General features: G+C 42.9%; 1 protein-coding gene across 1 annotated transcript; it reads right to left on the minus strand.

Moving 5' to 3' along the window:
- Nucleotides 1–15746: 15746 nt before the first annotated feature.
- LRRC55 (leucine rich repeat containing 55) lies at nucleotides 15747–17796 on the minus strand. Its single transcript, XM_033919825.1, has 2 exons — nucleotides 17190–17796; nucleotides 15747–15982 (listed from the first exon to the last, which is right to left on the minus strand). Exons 1-2 carry the CDS (start codon nucleotides 17794–17796, stop codon nucleotides 15747–15749), a joined length of 843 nt encoding a protein of 280 aa, XP_033775716.1.
- Nucleotides 17797–21200: the final 3404 nt, after the last annotated feature.

The following is a 21200-nucleotide window of genomic DNA, read 5'->3' on the forward strand; positions in this document are numbered from 1 at the left end:
ACTTTTAGGTGTCTTTTAAGGTTTATGTATGATTCTTCTTTTCTAAAATCTACCGGCAAATTATTCCATAACTGCGGAACTAGAGAAAAGAACGCACAATCTCTAGTTGACGCAAGATGCGCCTTCGAGATATGAGGAACGACCACCCTATTGTCATTCAAAGATCGTAATAAACAGTCTTGAGGCATAAAATAACACCAAGTTGGAAAGATATGAATGCTGTAGCTGAAATAATGCTCTTCTGTGCCAACATCAAGATCTTTTAAATTTGATCCTAAATTCCTTTGGTAACCAATGGAATTTTGGATACAGAGGTGTCACATGATCACGAATATATGCACGGCCCAATAATCTAACCGCAGTGTTTTGCACTGTTTGTAAACGTTTCAACTGTCCTGACCCAATACCTGCATATACTAAATTACCATAATCTAACTTTGACAATACAAAGGCATGAATTAACGTATGCAATGATTTCTCATCTAAAAAAATCTCTTATAGTTCTAAGCTGTCTTAATGCCCCAAGTCCTTTAGTGACAATGGATGAAACCTGCTCCTCAAAAGGTAGATGGCAATAGATTATAATCCCCAAGTACCTGAAGCTATTTATGACTACGCTAAATTTGCTCATTCTCAGACCCGGGGAATAGCTCTTTTCATATGCAGATGATGTTTTTCTACTAATCCTTGCAAGTCTGAACCAAGTAGGTAACTAAAGTGCAAATATGGTTGGTAAGATACCACCTCAAACTAAACACTGAAGAAAACAAATTATTATCGACCTACACACCTAACTCCATCTACCACTGATCTGACAAACAGCATCAGCTTCATCATTGAGAAAACCTCAAAGTACTGGGCTTCACTGTAGCCAATTTGCTAAATTTTGAAGATCATGTTAACAATTTAGTCCGGAAATCCTTTCTTACATTACAAAAGCTAAGAAGGGTCAGGTCCTATTTCTTCCAACACTACAGGATACTAGTACAGTTGAAGATATCGTCTCTACTAGACTACTGCAATGCACTACTCTCAGGAATCTCCATGAAACTAATTTAAAAAAAAAAACACAACAGCCTTCAACTGATACAAAACACTGTAGCAAAACTTACATATTACAAATCTAGATTTGACCATGTCACACTGCTGTTCACGGAACTACACTGGCTACCGATAGAAAAGTGAATGGAATTCAAACTATGCTAGTCATCATGCAAGGTTCAAGGCCATGTAGTCGATGGCAACAAAGAACAGCAAGAAGCACAGTGCCAAAGGAGGTGATCGATCCAAGCAATCGGAGCCACTAGCGAAAAAATTGTGTCCAAGTTCCACTCAACGGCTCTCTGCCCAGCCAAGGAACTATTTCACAGCTCTCCAACCTCCAACGAGACGCAAACTAACAAGAAGCTTAAACAAACTGTCTGACATTCATAAGAACTTTCTTATTTCAGAATTACAACAGGTGGAATATGTTTCTGTAAGAACAGATCTTTGGAGCAAGCCAAAAGCACAGTTTTCTTGGCATGACCATTCATTACATAAACAAGGAGACACTATTGTACTATTCCCATGCTTTGGGTTTTCAAAGGTTTAAACATTCCCACACTGGGGGAGAAGATTGTTCAAATGATGGTTGAATTGTTCATGAAATTCCACATAACAACTAAAATCATCTGCTGCATTACTGACAACGCAGCAAATGTTACGAAAGCCTTGTCTTCTGAACAATGAAGAAAATAAGCCGTTCATGCTCAACAAAGTCCAACAGCCAGTCATTTCACAAGTCAGAGGTGATGATAACATAGCATAACAAATTCACTTATACCAGTGGTCTCAAACACGCGGCCCGGGGGCCACATGCGGCCCTCCAGGTACAGTTTTGAGGCCCTTGGTATGTTTATCATAATCACAAAAGTAAAATAAAACAGTTTCTTGATCATATGTCTCTTTAGCTATAAATTACAATATTATTAAGACTTGGCCAAAAGGAAAGATTAATAAACTATAAAGAGTTTTACCTCATGCAAAATTATCATTTCTTTAACAAGACATTAACTATTTTTTCTGAGGCCTTCCAAGTACCTACAAATCCATAATGTGGCCCTGCAAAGAGTTTGAGTTTGAGACCACTGACTTATACCGTACTTCCCCGAAATTCGTGGGGGTTATGCTCTCGGAGTGACCATGAATGTTGAAAAACTGCGAATACTGGAAGAGTACTGTAATCAGTGCGTGGAAGACAAAACACCTAAAACCCCTCGTCGCCTGCTTGCCCCTACACCTTGCGCTCTCGGCACTCCCCCTCCTCCTCCTCTCTTGCTCAGGCCCCGCCCTCTCCCCAGCACCAGACAGCTTCAACCAACCGAATGCAGTCCTTTCTCTCTCTTCAGCTGAAGTGCCCGCCTTTGGATATTATCGTGAGGCTCTCTCCTCTCTCTCCCACACACACACGCCTGCCCACAGAATCGCTCGCCCTTAGTTGTCGCTTCCATTCAGCAGCAATTTTACCTTCAGGGAAAATCTGCGAATTATTGTGTCAGCGAATTCAGAACCGCAAATTTACGAGGGTATACTGTATAGTATACCACAGTAGCCTCTTGGTTCAACGCAGTTCACAACAATCAAAAGACTGTACAAGCACAATGTATTATAATCACATTCAGAAGAATTTGTCAAATACGTAAGTCTTTAGCATTTTTCTAAAGGAAAGATAGGAGTTGCAGTTTGCTATCAGGACAGAAAAGGGTTTATTCCATGATCCAGCTTGAAAGATAAAGATTCTATGGAAAAATCTTTTGTATATGCAACTTTTAACAGTAGGAAATGTAAATAATCTAAAATGTCAACAAAAACGTTTTCTGTCAGTAAATTTAAAGTGATCAATGATTTAATCAGGTATAAGGCCAAGCTATGTCTTGTAACAGGTACAACCTAACTTGAATAATATTCTTGCCTCAACTGGGAGCCACCAGAATTTAGTTCCGTGATCAAATTTTTTTTCCAAGTTGATCGTCAAAGATGCCGATGTCAGATCTCTATTTGATGCAGTCGAAGATGAATCATGCGCTGATGACGATTGACTCCAACTGGTTTCACAAAACCCAAGAGATGTGCCAATCACACACTACCTCGTAGCAGCTTTTGACAGCCGTGAAGCATGAAAAGATTTGCTCTATAAGCAAATGTCTTGCAGGGCCATGGGGAAAGTACAGGTTCCTAGCGGTGCAGTCAATCAGATTAGCAAACCTGCAGCTGTTGTTGAAGACGTGGCTGGACTTATATTCCTCAGTCCAACCTGCAGAAAGTGGATTAGTTGGCCATCAGTCAGCTAGTTACAACTGGAGTGGAAAAAGATGCGAGAATGTCAACATATCATCAGTGGCGCAATGAGGGTGAGAGGTGCCCCTCCCATGCCCTCTTCTCCACCCCCCACCCCTATACGCTCCTTCCCCAGTACCTCTATAATGTTCCTGGCTTGAGCAGCAACCCCCCCCCCCAACCTGCTGTCATGCCTGCATGGGCTCTCCCCCTGATGTCACTTCCTAGGTGTGGGTCCAGGAAGTGATGTCAGAAGAAGAGCCGATGCAGGAGCGACAACAGGTTGGGGGGGGGTTGCTGGTTGCGCTAGGAACATTATAGAGGTACAGGGGAAGGGAAGCATCGCACGCACTTGGCAGTGGGGGGTGGGGGGTGGTGGAGAGGAGGTTAGGTGATATGTCCCTATCAGGACGGCGCCCGAGGCGGACCGCATCCCCCTCTTACTACTCCACTGCATAACATAGGACTAGAACTGATGACTGATACCGAGATGGTGCAAGCTGAAAATGACTGCTATATTGGACGTATAATTCCCGTAATAATGGGAATTCAGTCAAAATTACGATTGGTTGATGATGTCAAGTTGGATAAGACAATACAGTTCTCACAAAAGGAATTGTTTCGCTATATGGAGCCGATGACAACCATATTGCAACGAAGCTTGTTCCGAAGTTAAAGTTTGAGATATCTACCAGAAGAAAACCAGTTTGAGAAGATATAGCTGCTCCTTCGTGCTGTCGCTGCAACAAAGACCGAGATCAGAGCTAGTGGCGTAGTCCCCACTTTCATTGGTGCATAAATTAACAGTCACTGCTTCTGGAGGTGAAGTCTTCTTGAGTTTCTGGACCAAAGGAAGAGGTCGAGCATTACCTGGAACGTTCAGACACTTTCACAGACAGCTTGCTTGCATTTCCAAAAGTGACAAAAGCTTTTATTCTCAAAAATGTAAATCTCGCTACCCTCTTTATAATCACTAATTCTTATTATGTTTTTCTTTCCTTATATTAAAGTTCCTGTAAACCGTACTGAGCTCTATCTTTATGGAGAGGAAGCGGTATATACACTGAAGGTTTAGTCTAGTTTGATCAAGTTCAGTGCCGCACGTCCCAGGACAAATGTTAATGCCACAACGATGCTGCTTTCTTAGTGATAATAATTTAGAGAAACTGCTTTTTCTGCAGGATAAACTGAAGTAACCTATTGAGAATTCTGAGACTTTAAACATAAAGCAGTGTAATCATAAAGGAGGCCAATCTTCAGAGCGATTTAAGCAAGCTACAGAAGCTCTGGCCCACTTAAATCGCTTATGGTTGCCCAACCACCTAGTCAATGGCATTAAGCCGGGCAGTGATGCTGAATATCAGCTCTGATCAGCCCCCAAAAAGTGGGCCGGTCTGGAGCGGGCCAGGAGGCAGTGCTGGGGAGGAGCCGGGGCTTATGTGTGCCCCGGCGATATTCATTCAGGCCCGTATAAGATAAGCATCTTAAAAGCTGTCCTACATTCACCTGATTTTCTTACGTGAAACCCTGATGCATAAGAGTTTTTAAAAAAATAAAATTTAAAAAGCCCCCTGACGTCGACCCCCTTGCTCTCTTCTCATGCTCCCCTGTCCTGCCTTCCACAGGCAGCACCAAGACCACTGGAAGCCTCTCCATTCTTGCTGTCTAGGCCCCCCCAGGCTCACTTAAGTAACTGGTGATCCTGGGAGGGTTTCTTGGGGGGCAGGAGACAGCCCCCTCATTCCTGGCCCTTGTGATGGCTCTTCAAAATGGCTGCCGCGACTTCGTGTCGTACCTCAGCGTGCCAAGCTTTTTCCACTGACACTGACAATAACACAGTAAATGGCGGTAGAAAAAGGTCCGCAGAGTCTATCCAGTCTGCTCAATATGGTGGCCAGAGCTGCATCCACGGCTCTGTCCAGATTATAGACATGTTTAAACATTGGTTGACAATTTGGCATCATGCCAACCACCTATAGATAGTTAAATAAGATTCAGTCTTGAAACTAAGATGTCAAAGCTAAAAGTATTGCTAACAGTTTTTAACCTGCTAATTTCAACATTAAGATGTCTTCCCCTGAGATGCACAACACCTTCACTTATAGCAGTGGTCTCCAATGCAAACCCTTTGCAGTGCCACATTTTGGATTTGTGGGTACTTGGAGGGCCTCAGAAAAAAAAAGTTAATAAGAACATAAGAAGTTGCCTCTGCTGAGGCAGACCAGAGGTCCATCTCGCCCAGCGGTCCGCTCCCGCGGCGGCCCATCAGGCCTATTGCCTGAGCAATGGTCCCTAACTATTTCTATAATTACCTCTTGCTCCTATCCCTATAACCTATCTCTACTCCTATCTGTACCCCTCAATCCCTTTGTCCTCTAGGAACCTATCCAAACCTTCTTTGAAGCCCTGTAACGTGCTCCTGCCTACCACAGCCTCCGGAAGTGAGTTCCATGTATCCACCACCCTCTGGGTGAAAAAGAACTTCCTAGCGTTTGTTCTAAACCTGTCCCCTTTCAATTTCTCCGAGTGCCCCCTTGTACTTGTGGTTCCCCATAATTTGAAAAATCTGTCCCTGTCTACTTTTTCTACGCCCTTCAGGATCTTGAAGGTTTCTATCATGTCTCCTCTAAGTCTACCGCTTCTCCAGGGAGAACAGCCCCAACTTTTTCAGTCTGTCAGTATATGAGAGGTTTTCCATACCCTTTACTAGCTTAGTTGCTCTTCTTCAAGTTCAAGTTTATTAGGTGACTTGATCAATCGCTTAATCAAACATTCTAAGCGATGTACACTTTAAAATTTACAATTATTAGAGAACAATACAATACGTACAAATACTTAAATAATGGTAAATTGCTCTTAAGAACATAAGCAGTGCCTCTGCCGGGTCAGACCACAGGTCCATCCTGCCCAGCAATCCGCTCTCGCGGTGGCCCAAAAACAGGTCAAGACTTGTCTGAATCATCAGAAGGGGCTCCCTTGCCACCTTGGTTTCTCATTTAAGTCCTGCCTTCCTATCGAAGTCCTAGCCCTCCGGTCTTGCACATGCACGACCAGGTTGGTTTATACTCATTACCTGGTTAACTTCCTATACTTGTGTTACATCCCAGCTCCTCCCTCAGTATCCCACGATCCCTTTATCCCTCAGGAATCCATCCAATCCCTGTTTGAATCCTTGTACCGTACTCTGCCTGATCACTTCCTCCGGTAGCGCATTCCTAAAACATAGGGTAAGAAGGGATGAAATACAATTCATAAAGTAAAGAAGAAACATTGAGGGAAAATACAAAAGGGAAATAGGTAGCACAGGTATAACAAAATAAAATATGATACTCCAATAATAATATTATGTTGTAAAGGCATCTGTACTCCCTCAAGTACTGCCATGTCCTTCTTGAGGTGCGGCGACCAGTACTGGACACAGTACTCCAGATGCGGGCGCACCATTGCACGATACAGTGGCAGGATGACTTCCTTCGTCCTGGTTGTGATACCCTTCTTAATGATACCCAACATTTTGTTTGCTTTCCTTGAGGCTGCGGCGCACTGTCTTATTAAAGAAATTACAAAATAGTGCCTAGCGGGCCGCGAGTTTGAGACCACTGACTTATAGCATATGAAAATAAAGTGAGTAGCCTAATGGTAGAGCTGCTGGCAATGCATGCAGAAGTTATGGGATTGAATCGCATTGCTGCTCCTTGTAACCCTGGAAAAGTCACTTAATCCTCCATCCAGGTACAAAATAAATACCGCCCTCCCCCTTACTATGCCACTGAGTAGCAATTAGAAATGGTTTGATGTGCTGTTGACTGGCTAAGTCCAGGATCTTTGTCACAGAATCCTAAACTGATAGATTTTGAACTGACTTGCACTCGTGTGTGTACTGTGACTTTTCCTATTCATTTATGGAATTCCTTTCAGCCTTTTAAATTTGTTTTATATACTGTGAACTACCTTGACATGCTTTGCATACTACACAGTATATTAAGCCTGAATAAATGAGAAATGATAGAAGTGGGCTTCTGCGGGGGTACTGAAATATTAGGACAGAAGGTAGTGGTCTGTCCACAGAAAAGATAACACAGAGAAATTGTGGGGTGTTAGAAGACTAATGCTGCGTAATAGAACAAGGTCTATGGTGTGTCCTACCATGTATGTTATAACGTGCACAAGATCACACGGACCATGAGGGGGGATTTGAACCTTAGCTTCAGTTCTCAGCCCACTGCTTTAACCTCTTAAACAGTAGAGTTGGTGTCCACTTAAAAAAATTAAAAAAAAAGAGCCAAGGGAACTGGCTGTTTATATGAATCTGTGAGCATTTGGAAGGAGTGAATCTTTTTTGTGGAAAAATGCATTTGGAAGGAGTGAATCTTTTTTGTGGAAAAATGCATTCGAAAAGATGCATTCGGAAGGAGTGAATCTTTTTTAGTGGAAAAATGCATTTGGAAGGAGTGAATCTTATTTGTGGAAAAATGCATTTGGAAGGAGTGAATCTTATTTGTGGAAAAATGCATTCGGAAGGAGTGAATCTTATTTGTGGAAAAATGCATTCGGAAGGAGTGAATCTTATTTGTGGAAAAATGCATTCGGAAGGAGTGAATCTTATTTGTGAAAAAGTAGCAAAGTGAAGCTGGTCACTGCAGTGCCCCTCCACCTATCTCCCGCTGTTCCAGTTCTGAAACATTTGCACAGCTCTGCCGTTACACATTAATGATGCCCTGCAGTACTGCCTGCTATTCCAGTACTGGCACCTCCATATGGTTTTACCACAGCTCTGGCCTGCAGATCCTTGCATGGTTCTCTGCTTTTATGCCTAACACGGTGCTGAGTGCGGGGGTCTCCTGAATCTCGGTGCTGGCAGATGACCCGAGAGCAGCAGGCGCTGCCCTTCAGCCCTGGCCCCCTTTCCCTTAGAAAAGAAAACAAAGCAGACAGGAAAAGAGGCAATCTTCTGAAAACTCAGCTCCTCAAGCAATAACATCCTGGTTCTGTCTTATCTGTGTCTCCCCTACCCCCTCTCCCCCCTCAGTCAGCGATTTATCTCAGGATATGGCTTGAGTGTGGCACAGATCCCAAAAACTGATCAGAAGCAGGAAGCAACAGGATAAATCAACACAACACAACACAGAGAGTTGGTCCAGAGCTTCTCCTGCCTGCCTCGGAGTCACTCATGGGAACCTCTTCTGTCTTCGTTCTGTAGGCTAGCTAGGGATCCAGCCAGAAGGGGACATAAAGCCTGCCCAAGCCAGCTGGGTAACAATGTTTGAATCAGAAAAACAGGTCCTATTGCCAGATACCTTTATTGGCATGTGCTGCCAAAATAATACATTTAGGGAGGCATTCTATAACTGGGTGCTTCAACTCGGGAGTCCAAATTACGCAGGCTGTGGTCCTGTTCTATATGAGGACTTAAGTTGGTATCAGCGTGCCTAAATATAGGTGCATGCACTCACACCATATCAATAGGAGGCATAAATTCTTGCACATAAATACCACAGTTGCATGCACAACTTACAGTTGAGTATGCAAATATTGGCCCCTTTTAAGCCCTGCCCATGCTCCTTCCCCCCTCCCTGCCCCCACACCCGTGACACCCCCTTGCCACTTTACGGCTGCAGCTAAAATAGCCTTAGCACAGGGGGAAAACCCGCGCAAAAACGTGCTAAGGCCACTTTTTGCTGCAGCTTAGTAAAAGGGCCCCTTTGTGACTCCGCCCACGCTCTGCTTGGACCATGCACCTGGCAACACTTACCGTCCATGTGTGTGCTTTCCTGCCATGGCACACACTTTCACGGTTCATAGATAACCCCGCAAAAGACAAAGGCATGCGCCGACAACTGAGCACAAGACGGAGGCACGCGCCGAAGAAAATTACAGTTTTTAGGTGCTCCGACGGGGGGTTTTGTTGGGGAGCCCCCCCAGTTTACTTAATAGAGATGGCGCCGGCGTTATGGGGGGTTTGGGGGGTTGTAACCCTCCACATTTTACTGTAAACTTAACTTTTTCCCTAAAAACAGGGAAAAAGTGACGTTTTCAGTACAATGTGGGGGGTTACAACCCCCCAAACCCCCCCAATGCCCCCCCCAACGCGGCGCAATCTCTATTAAGTAAAGTGGGGGGGGTTCCACCCCCACGCCCCCCCGTCGGAGCCCTAAAAACAGTAATTTTCTGTGGTGTGCGCCTCCGCTCTGCGCTCAATTGTCTGCGCGCACCTTTGTCCCGGCGCGCTTTTAACCTGACACCCACTTTCACACGTCACATGAGCCATTTTGCACATATATGGCTCCAGATTCTATATACAGCAATCAAAGCTGCGCTCACAAATCTGCTGATTTGCGCACACAACCTAATTGGTTGACAAACCAATCAGCACTGACAATTGCCAATTAACAATTATTGGCACCAATTAGAATTTGCGCGCACAGCTTTCTAAGCGTATTCATTCAAATTATCTCTTCCTTCCAAAAAAGGGATTAAGGGAGTTAAGTTTTTCAGCCACTCTCTGATTTTTAAGCTATCTCAACTGTGGGATGACCTTCCACTTCTTTTAAGGAGTTCCGGCTCACTTCAACCTTTTCGCAAATCTTTAAAATCTACTTTATTTGCTAAACTCTTTGAAAATTAACTTTACCAAACTTAGTCTTATTCTTTTCTGTTTTTTTTATTCGATAACTTAACTATTGTAAAGTCGAGCTTTCCTTGAATGATGGCTCGGTATATAAAGTCAAACATTAGATTAGATTAGATTAAAGTGGTACATGTTAATTTTAGTGCGTAGATCTCCAAAGGGGGCAAGGGCGCAGGTCATGGGCATTTCTAAAAGTTAGACATACTATTACAGAATACACTACTATCCCGCCAATACCTTTCAGTTCTAGGCAGTTCACAATGAATAGGCAATAGGCATGAGATAGATTTCTAGGTGGCAGGTCAAATGCGCGCAAGACAATAGCGCGCAGACAAAAACGCGAAGACAACTCAGCGCCAAGACAATAGCGCGAAGCATAACTCAATGTCTTGCGCTAGGTTGTCTTTGCGCTCAGTGGTCTTTGCGCTCATTTGACTAGCGTTCACTTGTCTTGCGCTAAGTTGTCCGCGCCTCTTTGTCAGCGCGCTATTGTCTTGCGTGCAATTGTCTATGAACCAGATTTCTGTATGCTACAGCTCTACCAATATATGCATTTAATGTGACTATCCTGCAAAACTGATGGGTGGGAGAGGCAGTAAGATAGAAACATGACAGCAGATAAAGGCCAAATGGCCCATCTAGTCTGCCCATCCGCATTTATGCTTGATTTTCACTGGCACAAATGGCCACGCCTAAATGTTAGCCACACGGACGGATGCTACGCATATTCTATAAACCGCGTCCAACTCCAGAGGTGGTTTACAGAATAGCACTACATGCAAATATTTTCGTCGCCGATGTTTTAGAATTTGGTCCATATTGCTACAGACGGCACATGCTAAAACGAATTTATAAATTACCCTCAATACGTGCACACAGATATTTAGAAGTTGTTTTTGTATGAATTCCTCTTGTAGAAAATGCCACAAAGATGTTGCACACTAGATTAATTAAGGACTCCTTTTACAAAGCCAGCCGCAGTAGCGGGCCGGGCGAGGTAAATGCTCTGACGCTCATAGGAATTCTATGAACGTCGGAGATTTACCTCACCGGCCTGCGGTAGAAACCTCTTCCGCGGCTTTGTATATGCCAGCCTAAGTCTGTCACTTTAAGAATGGAAAAGAAGGTTATGGTAACTGGAGATCACTTTTAATGGTGTGTTTAAAGACTCGGTTGCCGATATATTCATGGCTGCTGGAAAATGTTCACCTTAAAGGTGACTTTCGGATCTGGAAACATTTGCAGCGCCGCAGTGGTGATTTGGTGCCGTGCTGAACTGGGTAGCGCCTTTGGTTCCCTATCTCTCTCTGTTTTAAAATGACACCTGCAGCTGGTGTGCTTTAAAAAATAAAGTCCATTTCCTTGATTTTAGTTACCAGCACTAAAGAAACATCTTAGGCCCTCAGCGTCACCACTCAGAACTCAAACTTATCACTGTTCTGAGCTTTACGTGACAAATCGTCACTGGGTCTATGTTTTCAATTTTATATTTCATCAAGAGCTTAAAATAGCTTAAACGTGGAGGATTGTTTAAACTATAAGGAACAATGGTGGATTTACACCTTAAATACGGTAATTCCACACGGGCTGAATATAGAGTGGATGTCTTTAGTTTGATTCGATAGTAATAATATGGGGGAGGAGTCTGATGGAAGATTAGAGATACTGTATGGGGCTGATCCCTGACGTCAGAGCTGCACGTCATCAAGTGGGCCTGGCTTCAGGGCGGTTCCAGTTACTTAAGCGATAAGACGCTGCCGGCTCCTCTATAGAGCATTCGAGGAGGTCGACAGCTAAAGAATGGGCAAGTAAAATACATTTTGAGCAAGTCTAATATATGTAGAGTAGTTTTGATATATTTTAGGCTTTTCCGACAAGAGCATAAACTAAAATTTTGTCTATGGTTTTCACAGGGGTGGAGCCTTGATAGAGCGGTTCCCGTGAAACATGTCGGCTGTGACACCCTACAAGACATAGATGGTTCTACTATTGAGAACACTCGCTATTAAGCTAAGTAAAATTAGATTATATAAAGAAGATAAAATAAATTAAGCTATTTTAAGCTCTTGATAAAGTATAAAAATGAAAAAATAGACCCAGTGATGATTTGTCACGTAAAGCTCAGAACAGTGATAAGAACATAAGAAGTTGCCTCCACTGGGTCAGACCAGAGGTCCATCGTGCCCAGCGGTCCGCTCCCGCGGCGGCCCATCAAGTCCACGTCCTGTGAAGTGGTTTCTGACTATTCCTGTAACCTACCTCCACTTCTATCTGTACCCCTCAATCCCCTTTTCTTTTAGGAACCTATCTAGACCCTCCTTGAACCCCTGTAGCGTGCTCTGGCCTATCACAGCCTCCGGGAGCGCGTTCCATGTGTCCACCACCCTCTGAGTGAAAAAGAACTTCCTAGCATTTGTTCTAAACCTGTCCTTTTTCAATTTCTCCGAGTGCCCCCTTGTACTTGTACTTGAGTTCTGAGTGGTGACGCTGAGGGCCTAAGAAGTTTCTTTAGTGCTGCTAACTAAAATCAAGGAAATAGTCCTGATTTTTGTGTAATGAGAGATATGAGATAGCCGCCTGAAAATTTTCATGCTAAATATATTTGATTAAAAAAATAAAGTTGCATGTTGACATACAAGCTTAATAGGAATTTATTTGAAAAGGCAATGAATTTTTCCCTTGGCAGGGAAACACAAAATCATATTTTGTACAGTAACTGTGCTGAACTCCATCAGAATTAAAGTGGAACGAGGCAAGGCTGAGGGTGTGATAACTACCGAATTAAGATTTGAGAATTATGCATTTAGTTTAGCCTGTGGTTGTGCTCATTTCTCTGATTTGCAGCCTGGGGGCTGCACTGCCAGAAGTCTGGTTGAGTTGAAATTCAAGTTTAGGTTCAGGAAATTAGACTGGAGGCTTTGTGATGCCTTCATCTTGTTCGGCGACAAATGCTGATGCATAACCTTGGAGGCAGTGTCTCCAAATGGCCTTGAGGGTGCCTGTGTGCAGCATTGGTCAAAAACTCGCTCAGTGACAATCGTTTCCTGCCATATTCTGCTACATAGCCTCACATTGAGGCTCTTGGCTTCATCAGAGCAGGACGGTCCTACTGTCTGATACTAGAGAGTGCCAAAAGAACTCACCCTCACCTTCCACATCTGCGTTCCTTGTGCAGTAATTGCATATGCATAGAACTGGTTTGTTGCTGTGAAAAGAGGAGTCAGCAGATCTGAACTGAGAATCACATTCACCAGCCTATCTGAAAGACTTTTTATCAGCTAGGACAGCCAGAAATGGAGTTAGGATGCAGCAAGGAACCTGCCCGGGAGAGATCCAAACACTATCACATGCAAGCAATATACTTATAAATGTACCCATAGTCTGGACTGTGTCTCTCCCTCCCACTCCCATCTTTCCCCAATTAGAGAAGCTTGTGTTTACAAGAGAAACCCAAAGTACCGTCTGGTAATAACTAGTAAAAACATTTCTCTTGGAATAAGACCACTTGAAGGCCCTTATTCCATCTACCTAACTTGTTTGTTTTTGTTTTAAATATATATATATATTTACAACCATTTTGTTTTTAAAATATTTCATTCCAATTTCTGATTCATTTATTATATATTTTTTGCACATGCTAAGAGCACTGAATAAAAAAGTTTGTCTGCCTTCTTAAAAGTTGTGTTTCCTTTTCTTTCCCAAGGACATACAACGCTGCTCATGGAGTTGTGACTGGGAGCAGCTACACACCTTCCTATCACAAGTAGCATTATAGGGGCCTCCAACAGGTGGAGACAGTGAGTCGATGCAAAGGCTCATCAATGGACTCCAAAGAATGGACCGCATGTTTTCACTGTCCATACTAATTTGAAATCATCCCATTTCCACATTTTTATATTTTCATTAATATTGAAAATTCCCAAATAGTTTAATATCTATGTAATTTCCCATCTTTGGCCAACTTTCATAGACTGTAAAACTTCTAGAATTTGCCATATGTAATGCCTGAATCGGCCACTGGGCGTTGCCATTGCAATGAGAGATGAGAAACTCTCCCCCAGGGACTGTGACAGTCGGTTCTACAGCACTCTTAGCCCTGGCTGGCTCAAGCAGCAGAAGCTGGGCCTGGGGATCATTTTCATGTCCTTGCATTTCTTAATAACTTTTTACAGTATCTAAAGTATGAATCAAACTCAGCTCTTCATCATGGTATTGCTATGGCCTATTCATGGCTACTTCTGTGTTAGTGATAGTCTGGTTTTATTTGGGGGGGGGAGGAAATCTCATGGTGTTCATCTCAATTTATTCAATTAGATGCCTCCAGGGCTGAATTTCTAAGGGGAAAAATCCTTTATTATTTTTTCTCCATTATCTTCTGCCTTCCTTCCTAACTTCTCACTTGTCTCTTCAGTCCCTAATACTGATGTCACACTCTTTTATTTTTTTTTTTTTTGGTTTCTCACTGCTCTGCCTGTGAATCTGCTTTTCATCATTCTTCGCACAACCTTATCCGTGCTTTTTCATACTGCAGCTGTTCTTTCTTGTGGTCTCTCCGAAGCCCAAATTGTCCCTCATCCTATGCAGAATGCTGCTGCTTATATTCTCTCTCCTTCCACAGTCCCTCCGAGACCCCTCACTGCTGCCCTGCCACATTCAGAATCCAGTTTGAAATCGCAGCACTTGGTATTTTTCAATTCTTTCACTGACCTCCATATGCTATTTGTCATTGTCTCTGACCCTGAGGGCTTCTAATGCTTGGCCTCTGTCTATACAAGGCTACTGAGAGATGTTTATCTATTGCCACATTTGGTGTGTCAGCAATGATCACAAGTGTCTCTTTTTGTGGCCAGCTCTCTCTCACTCTCTCTCTACTGTCTCAAGTTTCACCTCTTCTCCTTTGCTTAAGAATCGTACTAATCTTACTCTACTGAAGTATAATTAGTGTGCCTTATATATATGCACTGTATGTGACAGCTATGTAATTACTGTATTTTATTATCTAACTATAAATCTCTTTCATATAAACAATCTACACAAAAAGTTGGGAGAAACCAAAGAGATTAAAGACTCACAAATAATTAAGTGCTGCTTTTTTATGAGTGAAATATTTTTTTTCAAGATAACGAGTTTGCAGACTTGGCCGATATTGGTCTGTGCACCTACTAACTGAGACCTCAGACTTGGCCCCCACTGGCCTCTGTACCCATTGCTCAGGGCTCAGACTTTGGTCCCCCATTGGACCCTGCTCCTATTGCCAAGATCTTAGACTTGACCTTCGTTGACACCAGCATCCACTGCTGAGGTCTCCTGACTAGATCCTCATTAGTCCTGCACCTGCTACTTAGCTCTTGCACCCACTGCTGAGGTCTGAGACTAGACCTCCCTTGCTCTTTCCGTTCTCTACTGAAGTCTCAGACTTGGCCTATATCAGTGTCTTCAACTACACCCAAGGTTATGGTGCTACTGAGCAACCCTACTGCTAAACTATTCTGACATCTTTTCTGCATTTGCCTGCAGCGGATTTTCTGTGGAGAAGGACAGAACCCAGCAGATTAAGGACTGGATGTAGCATATCACTCTGTATGTTGGTCATGAGCATCCACGACCTCTGGGATCCGCAATAGCTTCCATTCAGGATTCTGAACCATGCAGCAGTATAAGAATCCTGTCCAGCTGAATAATACATGGTGTAGGAGGTTGCCCTCGAGCTGAGACTAAAGAAATACTGATAGCGTTCCTCCAGCAGTGAGAGTAGTGCATGATACAGAGGGAGCGAAGGTTGACTTGGCTCGGAGATGAGTTATATCTCTTCCTCCTCGTTGGCCTTGCTCCATCGGTGGCAGCAGTTCGCAGTGATGCCCAGGAGAAAGTTAGTCGCTACAGATGCAATGGAGACCACAAATCCCACAAAGGCAATAAAGAGGTAATCGTCCAGCGTAAGGGTTAAGTGGCAAGCCTTGAAGCTCTCCTCGGTCAGTGAGAAGAGTAGTACACCATCTACTTCTGGTGGGCCCCAGCATTTGGCACGCTGTACATCTGGAAGAGAAAAAAGACATAAGTGAGTGACGAATACAGAAGTCAGGGGAATGAGGGATCCTTAAACAGACCAACTACATCAGGGCTTCCTACATCTGTACTAGTAATGCTGAATCTAGTTGGGTTTTTCAGGATATTACATTACATTACATTGATGCCTTCTATCCCGCCAATACCTTTCAGTTCTAGGCAGTTCACAATGAATAGGCAATAGGCATGAGATAGATTTCTATATGCTACAGCTCTACCAATATATGCATTTAATGTGACTATCCTGCAAAACTGATGGGTGGGAGAGGCAGTAAGATAGAAACATGACAGCAGATAAAGGCCAAATGGCCCATCTAGTCTGCCCATCCGCAGTGCTCATTATATAGAAACATGACAGCAGGATAGGCTTGGAAAGTTCTCCCCTCTCCTAATCAACGCCCATTGGTTGCCAATCCAACATAGGATTAACTATAAAATTTCACTTTTAACATTTACAACCAGACTGTATAACCAACCTGATTTTATTAATAGCCTTTTAATCCCGTATGTTACGTCAAAATCCCTCCGCTCAACTTCTCAAAATCTTTTAGTTATACCTTCTTTAAAATCAATTAATACTTTACGCACCAACAATTTTGCTGTTACTGCTCCTTCTCTCTGGAATTTATTGCCTATATATCTTCGTAACGAATCAGATATAAAACAATTTAAAACAGGACTAAAGACATTTTTATTCCGAGACGCTTTTGGTTAAAATGCCCTTTTAAGGGCCAAGTTTATAATTAAATCTTAATTTTTATTAATAATTTTTTACCTAACTTATTGTTTTAGCCATTTATATTTTGCCTATCCTATATCAATTGTAGTTCTTCCCCATCCGTCCCTTTGTTGCCGTATGTCTGTGCAAGTCACGTGTTTTCCCTGTTTTAATATACATCTCAATATAACTGTATAACTGGTGGAATGTTTTTATGTAATTTTATTATGTTAACCGCTTAGAAATTAGATTAAGCGGTCAAACAAATATTTTAATAAACTTGAAACTTGAACTAAATAGAAGAACATGAACTAGAGTTTTGTGGTCCTCTGTAATGAACTCTGGGTATAGAATCTAGAAGAAAGAAAATAACCTGGGCTGGATTTCTCTCCCTGAAATAGGCTCCTAAATTTTGCCTTTTTTTATTAGTAGCATAGAAGTTCAGAAGCTGATAATTACCAGCTACACATGTTTGAATGTTGGTCCGCAGCCACTTCAATAGGGGCTCCATAGTGCATCCGCAAATCCAAGGGTTACCTCCAAGTCGTAGAATCACCAGGCCAGATAGGTCCTCTAAGGCCTCCAGTCCCAGGAAAGATAGACTTCCATAGCTCAAGTCCAAGTGCCTGAGCTGAAACAGCCCACGGAATGCCAGTGGATGGATCTTCCTCAGTCCAGGGTTGTAACTCAGGTTCACCTGCACCAAGTCATGAGCCATCTGAAACATATCAGCTGGCAAATGACTAAGGTTGTTGTAGCTTAGGTCTAGGTGAAGAAGCTTCTTAGCGTTGATGAAGAGTCTCTTAGGAAGCTCTGACAGGGAATTATTGTGTAGGTCCAGGATCTGGAGCTCTGTATAGCAGGACAAATACCCTGGTGGAATGTTGGCAATACGATTGTGGGCCAGGCTGAGGTTTCTAATGTCTAGAAGCAGATCAGGTGGAACAGAGAAGAGCCTCTGGTTACTGCAGTCCACCATCTGGTTTTGGCAGGTGCAGAGAACGGGGCAACTTTTGATGCCAGAGAGCAGAGCCGCGGTCATCAGGAGGAAGGTAATCAGAATCATACTGAAGAAAAAAATAAGAAACCATCTACTAAAAACAATACAGTCCTCTGGTCCTGTCAAGCAGTGGTGGGTGTTGTATGTCAAAAGAGTTACAGGGCTGAAGCACCCTCAGATTAGACAACTACATCTTGGTATAAAGATCAATCGATTAACAATGACTTTCAACTCTTGAGAATTTTTTTTGTGGATTTCTAAGAATAACCAATATAAATTCAGATCTTCAGTTTTCAAGGGGGACGTACTTGTGACTCCTCCAAAGCTTTACAGATCTAAGTGTCTCTCCACTTCCGTTGGTTTCCCAAGGTCTGGGAATTTGAATTGAGGGTTACTTACGGATCAAATCAAGCAAATATTTCAAGGCCCCATGCTACCCGTTTTATCTTACAGTAGGTGTAATAGGTATACAATAGAGAAAGTTATGGATGTTTAGGGAGGTAAATGCACGTGTCCATTATCCTGGTAGTTACGTACAAGCCATCTTTGCAGACTTCAAAGTGAATTATGAAAAATAGAGCAACTTCATGTTTGGATTTGAGGGCTCACTAAAAATAACAGCCCTGGGGGTCTTTTACCATATTTAGTTTATGAGGATTTTTTTTTAAAGGCTTGGAGTTGCATGCTTCAGAGGTAAATGTCAACCATGATGTATAACCATTTTGACTTAATTCACAAATAACACAAATTAATTATTCACAAATTAATTATGACAAATAGAATTTCATGGGCCCAGATACTTTAAAGTGTTTCAGAAATGGTCCCACAGGATGCAAAATGGACGATGTGAAAGATCAGAAACAATTCATTAGTGAACTCTCCTAGGATTGATTTTTTGAGTCAGTAGTTAATATCAGATGTTCTCCTGAGACGCAGGTCTTTTGTCTCATGTGTGGAGTGGGCTGGCATCAAGAATTGCTTTTATTTGCAGAAGTGTCCTTTCATCCCAAGCAGTGTGAACTCTTGTCCAGATCAGAAAGGACTGCCAAAGTATCTTTGTGTGTGATCTCCCCAAATCCCTGAAAAGCCAAGATTATAAAATGATTTATATAAAGCTTTTATCTTTTACCAAGGAAGGGGCTGACTAGAAGAAATAACATGTGGAAAATGCTCTAAGCCGAGTAAAGAATCCTTGGGACAACGCAGAAAACCACTGGAATGGCATCACTCCTGACACAGCAGAGCTATCACTTCCTGCTCTCCACACTGAATGCTTTTAATTGAATGGCATGGTGCTGGACATATGTAGGCTTTGCATGGACCAATTTGGGGCATGCTCCAGCAGCTTCACAAATGTTGATAAAGAAAATAAATAATTTATGGTAGTCTTTATTTTGGTCAGCCATAGCTCTCCTGAGAACATCTATCTTCTTGATGTTCCAATTTTGCAGGCAGTGTAGGTTTTATTTATTGCTTGATAATACCCTTCAGAGGTCTCTCAAGACAGAAGAAGCTAGAGAGATGGATTGTTCCACATAGTTGTACTTAAATGCTGTTGGCATCTGGTGTCTGTCAGGAAAGCTCGTTCTCTGTTTTCCTGTTTGGAGAGGAGCAGCCTGAGTAGATCCTGCTGGGTCTCCCTGCCAACAAAAATACAGGGCGTCAAAGAAAAAGTCAACTCATGGATTGGCCAACAAACCTCTTTTGATTTGTCTGTCTTTCTGCCCCTCTTTCTCTCTCCCTACATCTCATTTTTTCTCTCTCCCTTCTATCATTCTGCTTAAAGTAGTGTTCACTCTACCTCTTCCCTTGTTTCCTCTTGCCAGCAGTCTCAATCTTTCTGTTTAAGGGCTTTCTGAGAAATGCTGATGAGTAACAGTCAAAAATCCCAGACAAAATTTCCGCCACCCTACTTCAAGAACCCTAAGATCCACATATCAGCAACTTACAATCCCCTCCTTAAAGGTCATAAATACGAGACGAACCAAAATCTTTTCAGTAACAGCCCCCCAGCCATGGAATCATTTACCTAACCATCTTAGAGAAGAAACCTTAGTAGATAGGTTTAAAAGTTCTCTCAAAAGCTTCCTTTTTACTGTATAATCACATTATTTGTGACTCTCAGAAATAAGCCATTTCTGGCTGCCTGAGACCCCATCCCTCAATGTTTTTCCCTTACTCGTTCTTTTTAAAAAAAATGAAATTGTGGTTCTACCCCTTTACCCTAACGTCTAGTTAGTAACGTTCAATGTCTGCCTATTATATGTCTCTATTTGCCCATTTTATAAGTGTACATCGCTTTGAAATGTTTATATAAGCATTTTATCCAATTTTAAATAAAACCTAGAAACTTGGAGAGAGGCAGCCAGAAAATCTTTGGTCCTGATTTTCAGACCGCCACCTCACGTGGCCAGTGGCAAACATGGATATTTAATGTTGGGGCCATATTTGGCCACCGGCACTGAATTTCCAGGTTAGGTTAAATTTTGGTGCTGTGGACTTAGCCAGCCAAGCTGATATTCATTGGCTGGTTTAATCCTACATTGCACCAAGTACAAAATAAGTACCTGTATATATGTAAACTGCTTTGAATGCGGTACACGAGTCCCATCCCCTTCCCCTAAGGCCTAGTGGCCAAAGATAGACCTGCTTTTTAGATGGGACTATCTGGCTGCTAGACTTAGCTGGCACCAGTGGCTTAGCGAGGGTTGGAGGCGCCCCTGTGCCCTACGTGCCGCCCTCCACACCACATTCATGCCCTCCTTTCCGAACCCCGTATCTCTTTAAATCTTCACCAGCGCGAGCAGCTTCTATGACCTCTATTCGCACTGGTGTTGGCTTTCCCTCTGACATCACTTCCTGGCTCCGCGACCCAGAAGTGATTTCAGAGGCAGTCAGGCCGGCGTTAGCAGCAGGCCAGAGTAGTTGCTCACGCTTATGAAGATTCAAAGAGGTACAGGGGGGTGGTGGGAAAGGGAGGGCGTGAGCATGGCAAGGGGGGGGTGGAGAGGTGCCGGTGCTCCCACCAAAATGGCACCCGGGGCGGTCTTCCCCCCACCCCCCTTTACTACACCACTGGCAGTAATTGGCTATGTCATGCAACAGAGCAGGTAAATCTTCTAAATGGGATATTCGGCGAGATATTCGGCCAGCTGAATATCAGTGGTTAGTTGGCTTAGCGGTTCTTAGCCAGCTGGGATCCATTCCTGGTCAGCTTACTGCTGAAAAATGATCGATTTGTTTCATTGTATTCCTTTTTTTTTGTTTTAAAATGAATGTCATGCTATATGCATAAAGGGCCAGATTCAGTAAATAGTGACAAAAATTAGGTGCCAGGAAAAATCTAGGTTGGAACGCTCTTTATAGAATAATGCCTAGCGGGAATTCTCATGCCTAACTTTTGAGTGTGAGAAGCTACACCAGGAGAATAAAATCTTTGAACTAAAAAAAAAAAAGGTGGCAAGTGGATG

This window comes from Geotrypetes seraphini, chromosome 14 (assembly GCF_902459505.1).
Source record: "Geotrypetes seraphini chromosome 14, aGeoSer1.1, whole genome shotgun sequence".
NCBI classification, from domain to species: domain Eukaryota; kingdom Metazoa; phylum Chordata; class Amphibia; order Gymnophiona; family Dermophiidae; genus Geotrypetes; species Geotrypetes seraphini.